The sequence below is a fragment of the Borostomias antarcticus genome (genome assembly GCF_949987555.1).
Source record: "Borostomias antarcticus genome assembly, chromosome: 1".
In the NCBI taxonomy this organism is placed as follows: Eukaryota; Metazoa; Chordata; class Actinopteri; order Stomiiformes; family Stomiidae; genus Borostomias; species Borostomias antarcticus.
In genome coordinates this window covers 27,742,006-27,754,130 of record NC_140234.1, presented here as the reverse complement: position 1 = coordinate 27,754,130, position 12,125 = coordinate 27,742,006, and the positions used below count along the sequence as shown (strand labels likewise).

The 12,125-nt window shown below is 46.3% G+C and overlaps 1 protein-coding gene across 1 annotated transcript; it reads right to left on the bottom strand.

Moving 5' to 3' along the window:
* Window positions 1-299: 299 nt before the first annotated feature.
* Window positions 300-11,569, bottom strand: LOC311323605 (high-affinity choline transporter 1-like; the record flags this gene model as incomplete). Its single annotated transcript, XM_084455873.1, has 8 exons — window positions 11,222-11,569; window positions 10,947-11,060; window positions 7,368-7,523; window positions 7,072-7,220; window positions 5,325-5,471; window positions 4,016-4,169; window positions 2,839-3,056; window positions 300-836 (listed from the first exon to the last, which is right to left on the bottom strand). Exons 1-8 carry the CDS (start codon window positions 11,403-11,405, stop codon window positions 300-302), a joined length of 1,659 nt encoding a protein of 552 aa, XP_084311999.1. The 5' UTR covers window positions 11,406-11,569.
* Between the last annotated feature and the right edge of the window lie 556 nt (window positions 11,570-12,125).

Here is a 12,125-nt window from a genome sequence, read left to right as displayed (position 1 = left end):
ACAATATGATACATAAAGTCAGATAGAAACAAATCATCATTTATACAACTCGACCATGCCAGACCTTGCCCCATTGGCCACGCCCCAACGCCAGCCCTGCTCAGCCAATCACAGACACCAACAGCGACAAAACCGAATTTAGCAGCAAAGAAAACCGCCTAGTCCCCATCCCTAACCCGTGAACCCAGACCTGTGGCTTTCAGCCTCAGCCATAGATTCTTACCGATCACTGGGTTTGGTTTCAAAATGATTTGACAGGTGAAGCAAAAGACGCTGTTGAAGTTAACCCCCCCCCCCCACTAGCAGCTGGTGCTGGAGAGAGCCAGCAGGTTCTCTGTGACGGCCGGCTCTTCCGCCCCCTCCGCCTGCTCCATACCCCCCCCCTGCTCCCCCTCCTTCCCCAGCATCCCCAGCAAGTCCCAGGAAGTGGGCAGCAGGTGTGTGAAGGCCAGACGGGCCAACCACGAGGCCAGGGGGATGACCAGCAGAGCCAGCAGCATGCTTGCCGTCCTGAAGGGGAAGTACTGCCGCACCACCCCGTCCTCGTCCTCCCTCCATCCCGGGAACAGGAGGAGGCAGGGCATGTGGAAGAGGGGCTCCCCGCTCAGCAGCCTCAGTAGCACCCCCATCAGGTAGCCGGCGGTGGCACCGTAGACGTTGGTGAAGGGGCAGTGCAGGACGCAGATGAGCTGAGGGAGGATGGTGCAGTAGATGAGGTCTCCGCCGACCAACCAGAAGGCAACCACACTGTCGTCAGTGAAGGCCAGGCCGGCCCCGGACAGCCCCACTACCAGGACGGTGATCCGGATCACCCACACGCACTCCCTGTCCGACGCCTGGGGGGAGGGCAAGGGGGGGAGACACAGGACAAAACAGGTTTTGTAATTCTTTAGCTGTTTATATTACTAGCTAGAAATGACGCTCAGAGAGAGGATGGTAAATGGTGAATGGACTGCACTTATAAAGTGCTTTTATCCAAAGCGCTTTACAATGAAGGCCTCTCATTCACCCATTCACCTATGGCGGCAGCTGCCATGCAAGGTGCTAGCCTGCTCACTGGGAGCAATTTGGGGTTCTATGTCTTGCCCAAGGACACTTCGACAGGTAGTCAGGAGGAGCCGAGATTCGAACCACCGACCCTACGATCATTGGACGACCCGCTCTACCTCCTGAGCTCTACAGCCACCCCGAGGAGAGCACAGACCTCCGCCCATGGACGCATTCCATGGCTTTGTGCTAGGGAGGTGCGCGACTAGTCATTTAAACGACTAAACGGCGCAGCTTTTGCTAGTCGTTTAAGAAATAATAGTCGATTAAATGAAATACTGTATAATAGAATTAGATAAAAATAAAAATATTTTTAAAAAGACAAATAATTAGTCACCTCATTCATTCATCTGTGCAATCCCTATTGTTTATGCTGCGTTCCTTTTGTATGGGAGCTCCGAATTTGGCGCCTATACACCTAATATGATACGTAGCCTATCGTCTGACATCCGCGGTCTTTAATATTATAGTAATTTAACTTATGCTATTCAATGATCAGGGGTGCACGGCACAAGTGTGCTCATAATTAATGTAGCCTAATCATTTGGTTTGTGAAAGTCAAGACGTGAAATCTGTGCAACAATGGGCTATGACTAGATTCCAAGAGGCGCGCTTGCTTTAACAGCGTAATTGCCAAGTTGAACTGTGAAGGAGGCAGACCATTACATTCGCAAAACATAGGTTTATGTATACTTGTATACATTCAAGCAACTGTCACAAAATACCCCGTGTTTTAAATAGCCAAACCAGACTTGGAGCGAGATGCGCAACAAGTGAAAATTGGCTTCCGCTTAATGTTGGTTAGAAAGATAAAGGAACTTTATTGCAGACACGCAGGTTCATATAAAACATTATATATAACACTTTAATGAATGTACAATTCGTCTAGGGTTTTTTTTGCACGGTAGGCTATTATTTCTTTCACTTTATTATTTGCATCATTCTTTGTGGACCAATGTTTGAATACATTTGCCTTTGAACGTTATTGCCCTCTCTGACATCCGCGGTCTTCATGTGAAATCTAGTTTTAGCCTACTGAAACATTACAGGCTATAGGCTAGCCTACTCTTCTTCAATTTAACAAAATAAATCACATTGATATCTTTGCTAAGTAATAAGCTGTAAGGACAGGCTGAACTACTGTTTTGCACTGGCAAACAGTGTGTGACAGCCCTGCGCAACGCGTGCAAATTGGCTGCCGCTGAGTGGTTGGGAAACATCAAGAATAGTCATGCATCTTAGCTTGCAGAGTTTGAGAAACATCCTCAATTTTTCTAACTAGCACTTGTTGTAGAAACTTGGAAATCCTGTTTAAGACTAGTCGTGTAATCGGTTACAAAACCACCGTCTAGTCGTCAGTGAAAATAGCACATCCCTACTTTGTGCACATGCATTCCTATAATGCTATACAACTGTAGATTTTAAGTAAACGCAATCACAAATAATGTCTTTCGCATTAATATGTCCATACTCCTGTAGACTACGTAAGACTGCTCTTCCGTTTTTGTAGTGGAGTTTAAGTACTAAACTACTTAAATTTGTTAGTGAATGAGACCCAATAACACTCTCAAGTCCACTCAAGCCTCCTTACAATCCGTCTAAGTTATTTCCTTGATATCTGACATGACTACAAGACCCAGATGCAGGGCCGCCTCTAGGCTTTGTGGGGGCCCAGTAATATTTATCATGGGGTCTCCCCAGACTATTCTCTACTTTTAAAACATGTGAAGGAAAGTTGATCAACAGAGCTACTAAAGGAGGCGTCTCACACACACACACACACATACACACCTGAGTCCTGAGGAAGCCCTTGTAGACGTTGCGAGTGAACATGGATGCGGAGGAGAGCAGGCAAGAGTCCACGGAGGACATGACGGCGGCCGCCACCGCCCCGATGCCGATCACGGACACCCAGTGGGGCGTGAGGTGATGCAGCACCAGGGGCAGGACCTTCCCAGCCTGCCCCCGCTCAAACGGAGAGGGCAGACCGTACGATGTCTGGTTCCAATCTGGGGGTGGGGTGGAGGGGGGGGGATTGAGTGAGAGAGGGTAAATGGGTGCATGTGGGTGTGTAGGTAGCCAGGAATTAGTCAGCCAGTAAGTTAGTTAGTTGTCTGTTTGTTTGTTAACTAGTTAGTTAGTTAGTTAGCTGTCTGTTTGCTAACTAGTCCATTAGTTAGTTAGTTAGTTACTTAGTTACTTAGTTACTTAGTTTAGTTAGCTAGCTAGCTAGTTAGTTAGTTTAGTTAGTTAGTTAGTTAGTTAGTTAGTTAGTTAGTTAGTTTAGTTAGTTAGTTAGTTAGTTTAGTTAGTTTAGTTAGTTAGTTAGTTAGCTAGCTAGCTAGTTAGCCTGTTAGTCTGTGTTGTTTTGTTCTGGTCTGTTTGCTGTCTGTCTGTCTGGTCTCTTTCTATGACTATGTATATTATTATATAATGCGTTATATACATTTCATTTATTTATTTATTTATTTTTTTATATTAATAATATGTATTCATGCAGCTGGTTTAAGGATTGCCTATGAAATAGAATCTGAATTTGTTTTATTGCCATGCAGTTTTTCAACATACACAACATGTACTAGGACTTTGCTTTCGGTCGTGGTGCATAACATGGAGACAACATCGGACAGGGTGCAGGGACGAGACAGAACAGAGCAAAGACGGGACAGTGCAAAGAGGAAGCAACTATATACAAAATGATAGTGCGGTCCGTGCATATACTGTACAGTGAGTGTGTGTGTGTGTGTGTGTGTGTGTGTGTGTGTGAGTGTGTGTGTGTGTGTGTGTGTGTGTGTGTGTGTGTGTATGGTGTTTGCGGTGTGATATGTGAGTGTGGTGCGTCCTATACAGTACATTCAGGGGTCATGTGGAAGTGTCTCAGCAGTGACAGGGTCTGTGGTGTGGCTGAGGGCTGGGGGGGTCAGAGGTACAGGTGCAGTGTGTACCTGTAGAGGGGTGCAGTGTGTACCTGTAGAGGCCGCCACAGCTCCTATGATGAGGGAGGGGACCCCCATGATGGCGACGATGCCGGCGGCGGCGAAGCACGTGACCTGCGCTTGAGCGGGCGACGCTGCGGAGAGGATCCGCTGGTGCATGGCCTGGTAGGCCAGTCCTCCTACTGACTACACACACACACACACACACATCAGACAGTGTAAGCCTTGAAGCCGCCATGTGATGTATCGTACTGTAGCGAATGGTTACTATTGATGTGGAGTTATGTTTTATGCTTTTCATTGGTACATATGAAATAAACCAACTTGAACTTGAATGGTAAGCTGTTAGGCCTCACTCATGACCTGCTACAGCAAGTATCCTTATATATGCTATATATATATATATGGCACCACAGAAATTGTAAAATCAGATATATTAATCGCACTTAATAATCACAATTACAATATCAGGCAAAAAATCATTACTATTTTTTTTCATGATCATGCAGCCCTAGTCTGGCAGATCATGTGATAGATATGGCCATGCTGATTGGTGGACGTTTCCCTCACTCTGTCCCTGAACTTCCTTCCTTATGCCACCCACATACATCTGAATACCACCCACACACACATCTGAATACCAACCCATCACCCCCCACCCACACACACATCTGAACAGGGCCGGACTGGCCATGTGGCGTACCGGGCAAATGCCCGGTGGGCCGGACCTACTTGTGGGCCGATCTAAAAAAACGAGTTAACGAACGGCCCATAGAGCAGGGACAGCGGCCCATTGGTCCATTTTCTATACTGACACTGGGCTGGCGCAATCATATGTAGGCCCCACCCCTCCCTCTGTTAGTTTCAGATGTCATTTGCGTGGGCCGCTAGAGAGCCTCAGCAGCAGCCCCCCCCCCCCCCCCCCGTCAACAAATCGCGCAGCAGCACCCCCCCCCCCCCCCCGTCAACAAATCGCGCAGCAGCACCCCCCCCCCCCCCCCGTCAACAAAACGAAACTGAAGGTGTTCCATTTCACGCGTCGGCTCGGCTAGTGGGCCGACTGGGGCTACATTTCCCGGTAGGAAATATTCACCCAGTCCAGTCCTGTGGGCCGGTCTGGGCCAAGATGCCAGGGCTGAATTTTTGTCCCAGTCCGTCCCTGCATCTGAATACCAACCGATCACCCCCCCCACGCACACACATCTGAATACAAACCCAACCCCCCCCCCCCCCCTCCCCACACACACACACAAACAAACACATCTGAATACCATCCCCCTCCACAGAACTGAATACCACCCCCCCCACACACACACACACACCCCACACAGTAAATCTAACCAGAAGGAGCAGCTCATCTGTCCATTTCCCAGCATCCTCAAGCTTCAGTTCGCCCAACCAGGGGGCCTGCAGCGATTGGTTGTAAATAGACGAGAGTGTGACATCAGAGGATGTTGGGTTGAGAAACAGGAAGGGAACGCAGAGCCACTGAAAAACAAAGCCACACAACCTCACACATCTGGACTTCAAACTCTGTAACAGACACAGACATAGATGAAGGGTTGATTAACAGTGTTAACTATACTCTTCAAAAGAAAGTTCAGAAACGTTATTTGGGTCAATTATTTCTCCTCTTTAATAATACCAATTGGTATTTTATTTTTAATATATTTTGCAATATTCTTCTGTTGTGGCTGCGTATGGATCTTCCACACGCTACTGAGGTCCCTGACAGTGTAAAATTAATGAAGTGTAAAAATGGCCAATAGGTGTTGTTTTTTCCTTATTACTGTGGGAGAGTGCAACCATCCAATCCACCAAGCAACTCAAAACAAGAGTGAATACCAACAAAAGAATATTGCAGGGGATTTTGGCACATTTTTTGGGCACTACCCACACATTTAGCTGTGTTGCTCATTCCAAGAATGCATGATCCTTACAAGTTGTACCTCATTGTAAAGGTGACTAATCATGCTTTCCAACGATATACAATACAATACCAATTGGTAATACTAAAGGGGAGAAATAATAGACCGAAATAATGTTTCAGAACTTTTGTGAGGAGTATAGTTCTGATACCCGTTGGAGCACACAATCAGTAACTGGCCGGACCATTTAGTCTATTAAATGCCCGTTGCCCCCCAGAACCTGAAATCAGAACCAGGCACCAGACAATGAATGGGGAAATGGTGGTGGAAGGGCAGTTATTCTCTGTGCTTATAACGACACTAACAGACTCCATACTGTTCAAAAGCACATTGCTAGATTCTGTAGGCCGAGAATATATCAATGATGTCCACCTCTTGACATTTCGATCGATGTCGCTCGATTTTACTGACTGTTATATCGACCAGAAGACATTTTCATGCAATTGTTCTGATCGCTAACGTTGTTAGCATAAGTGACTGGAGTACAACATAGCGAAAATTAGCATCATGGCTATGTCCCGGCTAGGTTTGTACTATTGTACAAGGTGGACAATAGAACACACTAATTTTAAGTGACTGTAGGAGAACATAACAGACATTTTGTGGTTTTCAAGTTCCCGTCTGAATGCTTGGTTTGGCTAACGTTGGCAAGCTACTGTAGCTATATTGTACAGAGTGGAAAATAGAGGGCACTAATTTTGGGCAAAGCGAGGCAGCTCCGGAGTAGTATCTTCTAAATGGTAAATGGACTGCACTTATACAGCGCTTTTATCTCATTCACCCATTCACCCACCCCAGACAGCAGCTGACACTGGGCCGAATGACAGAGCTGGGCCAGTTACAGGCCTAATCCGGTACGGATCCGTAAATCAGATTTGCGCCGGTATCGGTCCGTTGTGAAAATCAACACTGGGGTGGATTCGTTTAGCGGAAGTAATAAATTTGTCCCGGATCCGGCCCAGTTTCATTTTTCTGTCTGGGTCCCCGTCTCCTCCATCTTCCCTCCATCCTACCAACCTCCGTCCTCAACGCTCCCTCCTTCCCTCCCATACAAATCTCATCCCTCTCCTTCATCTCCTTGTCACTCCCCCCCCCCCCCCCCCCTCCCCTCTCACCCCCCCCCCCCTCCCCTCTCACCCCCCCCCCCCCTCCCCTCTCACCAGGCTGACGAACATGAAGATGAGCTGAATGATGTCTGTGTAGGCGACAGAGTACAGCCCTCCCAGCAGGGTGTAGATGATGGCCACAGCGGCCGACAGGGTGATGGAGTAGAACGAGGACAGGCCCAGAATCACACTCACAGTCCCGCCTGCAACACACACACACACACACAAGCAATACATCTGAGATTTTCGTTCAAGCGTATGTAAGTGGAGGCAGGTTATGTAAGATAGGAGTGCATGTACGTATGCAGTGTGTGTGTGTGTGTGTGTGTGTGTGTGAGGCTGAAACTGACCCAGGGCAGACAGGATGCAGGCCACCCAGAGGACGTCGCTGATAAGAGCAGGTAGTATCAGCGCTGTGGTGAAGGAGTTTCCATAGCGACACTGGAATGGGTCCATCATCGTCACGTAGCGCCGTGACCTCATTGGCTTGGCGAAAAAGAGCCCTCCTATTGGACAGAAAGACAGGAAGCTGGTCAGATTTTGACACTTTCGTCGACCCTACATGAGAGAATGATTAAAATCAATGTTTTTGTTTATCTTGATAGGTGGAAAAGACAGACAGAGCTAGAGATTGAGAAAGGGACAAACAGAGGCAGGGATTGAGACAGGAGGAGAGGAGATGCATGAGTCAGGGACAGAGTGGAAGGACTCATAAGATTGAAGGCAAGAAAAGGTGTATTTTCTTAAGCGGAGACACTACAGTCGAATAGGACCCGCCCCCCCCTCCATGAACACCCTAGCGGTTTCCATGGCTGCCTGGCTGTCTAGTACCTACTTTAGCCTTGCCTCCCATTGGGCAAACCTATTTGGATATGGTCTCTGACATGACAGAAAGAATCTTGCATATCGGGGCTAAACATCCAACTGTGAAAAACATCATAGTGCACGTAGGGACAAATTACGTTGTGAAACAGCAGTCTGAAGTTTTTAAACAAGACTTTATTGATCTGTTGAACATTGTCAGTTCTCTGAAAGCTGAGGTGTTTATCAGTTGTCCTCTACCACCAGTCAGAAGAGGGGGTGAGAGATTCAGCAGACTGTTGGCACTGAACACATGGCTGTCAACTGCATGTACCATCCATTCTGTTTACCTCCAACCTGTTCTACTTCCAGCGTGATACATCTGTTCCCTCTGCCAAGGACCAGAGACAAGAGGCACCAAGACAGGAGGAAGACATAACACAACATGGCAGAAACCTTGAAGAAGAGTTGCCTCGGCCCCCACCTCAACAAATTTTTGATTATGGGAGACATCCGAGCCAGGAGAAAGAGTCTTCACACCCCCCCTCACCGGCAATCACCTATGAGGATTCACCCCCTCCACCCCCCAAGAGGGGGACTCTCTCACTCTCCCCCTGTCACTGTCACCCACCTGTGAGGATCCACCTCCCTCACCCCCCCCAGACCCCATCCAACTCACCCTTGTCTCCAGCCACCCATTCTCCATCCTCCCCCCTGTTGGAGTTCACCGACCAGATGAAAGAGCTGATCACTGCCGGGACCAAACTTACCCCCCGCCATACTCCCATTTTCTCTCCCCTCAACTCCCATCGGCATCGCCAGCCCCCCACCCACCCCCACCCCATTCACCCGCACACATTCACATTCACTGGGCCAGGCCCCCATCCCCCCTCCACGACGGCATCGGAAACACCTGTCTTCCCAGCCTGATAAAGGCACAGCACATCCAGTTACTTGTTTACAAAATACAGCAAGCTCTAACTGATATGTACTGGGTCCAGGCTACAAGGCTAATGGCACTCATGACTCTTTCCAGGACAAGCCAGGACCCAATGTGCTGGTATCTTCCTCAGTTCCTGTCTTGATAGCTAATAGAAAAAGAATGGTGAATCTTCTAAGCAACAGGAAACACTGGTTCTGCAAATGTATCAAATTTAGCATCCATTCCTCGTCAGCCACAAACTATCACAAACTGGGCAGATAATACCTTTAGAACACTAAATTTAGCTTTATTAAATATCCGGTCTCTAGCAGGAAAGACATTTTTAATCAATGATTTTATTATCAAGCACAATCTTGATTTCATGTTTTTAACTGAAACTTGGTTAGACCAAGGTAACAGTGCAGCTGTTCTTATCGAGTCAACCCCTCCCAACTTCAGCTTTATGAGTGAGGCTAGAGTGCATAAGAAAGGAGGTGGAGTTGCCATTTTGTTTAATGACTCCCTCCAATGTAAGCAGATGTATTACGGAAATTTTGGTTCCTTTGAATACGTGGCTCTTCAGTTGAATTCCTCTTCTCGAGCCATATTTCTAAACATCTACAGGCCACCTAAATACTGTCAAAACATTTTTGATGACTTTGCTGAACTGCTGTCTATTATCTGTATTGACTTTGACTGTGTGGTTATTGTTGGTGATTTTAACATCCATGTTGACAACCCCCAGGACAGAGTGACTAAATAACTGTGTTTTGTCCTTGATAACTATGGACTGACTCAGCATGTGATGGAGCCCACACACAACAAGGGGCACACCCTGGACTTGATCATCACCAAAGGTCTGAATATTTCTAAGATTAAGGGGTCTGATGTTGCGCTCTCTGATCATTCCTGTGTTTTCGTTGAGAGTAATATCTCCATGCACACAAATGTTCAAACAGAGGTCATCACAAAACGGTACATCACTGAAAACACCAGTGAAATATTTACTCAGAGTTTCTCGTCCTCACCTGCCCTCTCTTGGGTATCAGTCAATGAGCTTGTAGATCATTTACATTTTTAAATTACAAATATTATTGATGCCATTGCGCCCACTAAGGTGAAGGTGGTCTCTGGTAAGAAACAATCTCCATGGAGAAACGCCACGCTGGTCAGAATAGAAAAAAAGAGTGTTGAAAAGCTGAACGCAGCTGGCGAAAAACATATCTCCTTGTTCATTATGACACCTATAAAGAGAGACTTCGCATTTATAATTTAGAGCTGAGAAATGCACGGCAGTCCTTCTTTTCTGACATCATCACCAGAAACAATAATAATGCACGTGCTCTGTTTGCCACTGTCGATAGGCTGACAAATCCTCCTGTGTCACTAGCCTCTGAACTTCTATCCACCACGGCCTGCAATGAATTTGCCTCATTCTTCACTGACAAAATTCAGAAAATTAGGCAAGCAGTCAATGCCTCCCTATCAGGTACAGGGTATGTGTTGTCCCAGTGGTCACTTAAAATCAATAAATGATGCAATTTTATCCGATCAACCATAAAACCCTGGAGGACATTATACAATATCTGAAATCCTCCTCCTGTTGCCTTGATATTCTGCCTGCAGGATTTTTCAAAAATGTATCTAACTGCATGGCCTCTGATTTACTACAAATTGTAAACACATCTCTTCTTTCAGATGTGTTCCCACAGACCCTGAAAACTACAGTCGTCAAGCCACTCTTAAAAAATAATAATCTAGACACTTCACAAATGAACAATTATAGGCCCATATCAAACCTCCCGTTTTTAAGTAAAATAATCGGAAAAAGCAGTTTTTCAACAGCTGAACAACTTCCTGGCACTAAATAAACTAAAGATTTCGATCACACCATAGCACCGGGGACTGCTCTAGTTAAGGTCTTCAATGACATCCATTTAAACACAGTCAATGGCAGAATTTCAGTCTTAGCATTACTGGATCTCAACGGACGGTTGACAGGTCATATATTAAAAAAATAAAAAATAAAATAAAAACATCAATAAATAAAATTAAAAATTAAAAAGGATTATTTAAAACAACATGCAGGAAAAATAAAATAGAGTTGAAAGCAAGTATACCTCGCGCTTTATACTGAGGAGAGAGTTTAACCAATTCAAGCAGCTATAGTGTGTGGTGGGCAGCTGCAGGTCTGTGTGCTGCTTACCCAACATGAAGGTGATGAAATAAGCCAGGGGCCCCAATGCCCAGATGAGGCCTTGAGATGGAGAGTACACCACCTCCGCAGTGCCCATGATATAGCCCCCTCCAACCCAGGTCGCTGAGGACACAGAGAGCATACACACACACACACACACACACACACACACTGATCAACATACACTTCTTGCACACATCAAAAATAGTTTGATTACATTGTCTTTTGACTGCACACACCCACACACACACACACACACACACACAAACTTTGCTTTCACTCACCTGTCATGGTGAATGTTCCCACCAGGAGGTTGATGTTGCGTCCTCCCACCATGGTTATCTCGCTCATGGTCCCCGCACATTTCTTCTCCTCCTTCTTGGACTTCTTAGCGGTCCAGATACCAGTGGCCAGGATCAGGATGTAGAACAGCAGCACAGCCACCAGCCCAGCTATGTCCACAGCCATCCTTAGTCTGGAACACACACACACACACACACACACACACACACACACACGCACAGAGTGAGTCCTGACTCTGGGTCACTGAGCGACACAAAGCAACTGTGCGCAACAGCAGCAACATCGTCACCATTGTCGTTGTTGTCATTATCGTTGTCATTATCATCGTCATCATCATCAACAACAAGAATAACAACAACAACAATCAACAAGCACAAAGCAAAGGTGAGGATCGTTAACTGTAGCAGCGTGGGCTACGTGATCTAGCTGAACTGATCTAGGCTGGTCCACCAACGTTATCAAAGCTTGAACCATAACCTCCCCTGAATGACACGAACCAACCTACAACAGAAGATATCAGCCATAGGCTACAGCACGTTACATGAGAGCTTTCTTTTTGGCTTTTTTTTCAAATTTAAATGATATAAATGTACATGAAGAACATCAAAAGGAAGTGAATGAAATGACATTAAAAATAGTCTATATAGGTTATATAGGGACCAGGAATAGAAAGACAACCTGCCACCACGTGCTTGTGCATCTTTTTAAACGACTCTTTTAATGTCTGATACGTACCGAACAGTCTGTCAAACGTCCGAGTACTAACTGCCCACCCCCCTCTCTCCCTTGACATACAGGTTATGCTCACACGAATTCCAGCTTTGACAGAATTGACACAAATAATAGTGTAGGCTGTTCTGGGATCAGCTGCTGTGTAGTGTGTGG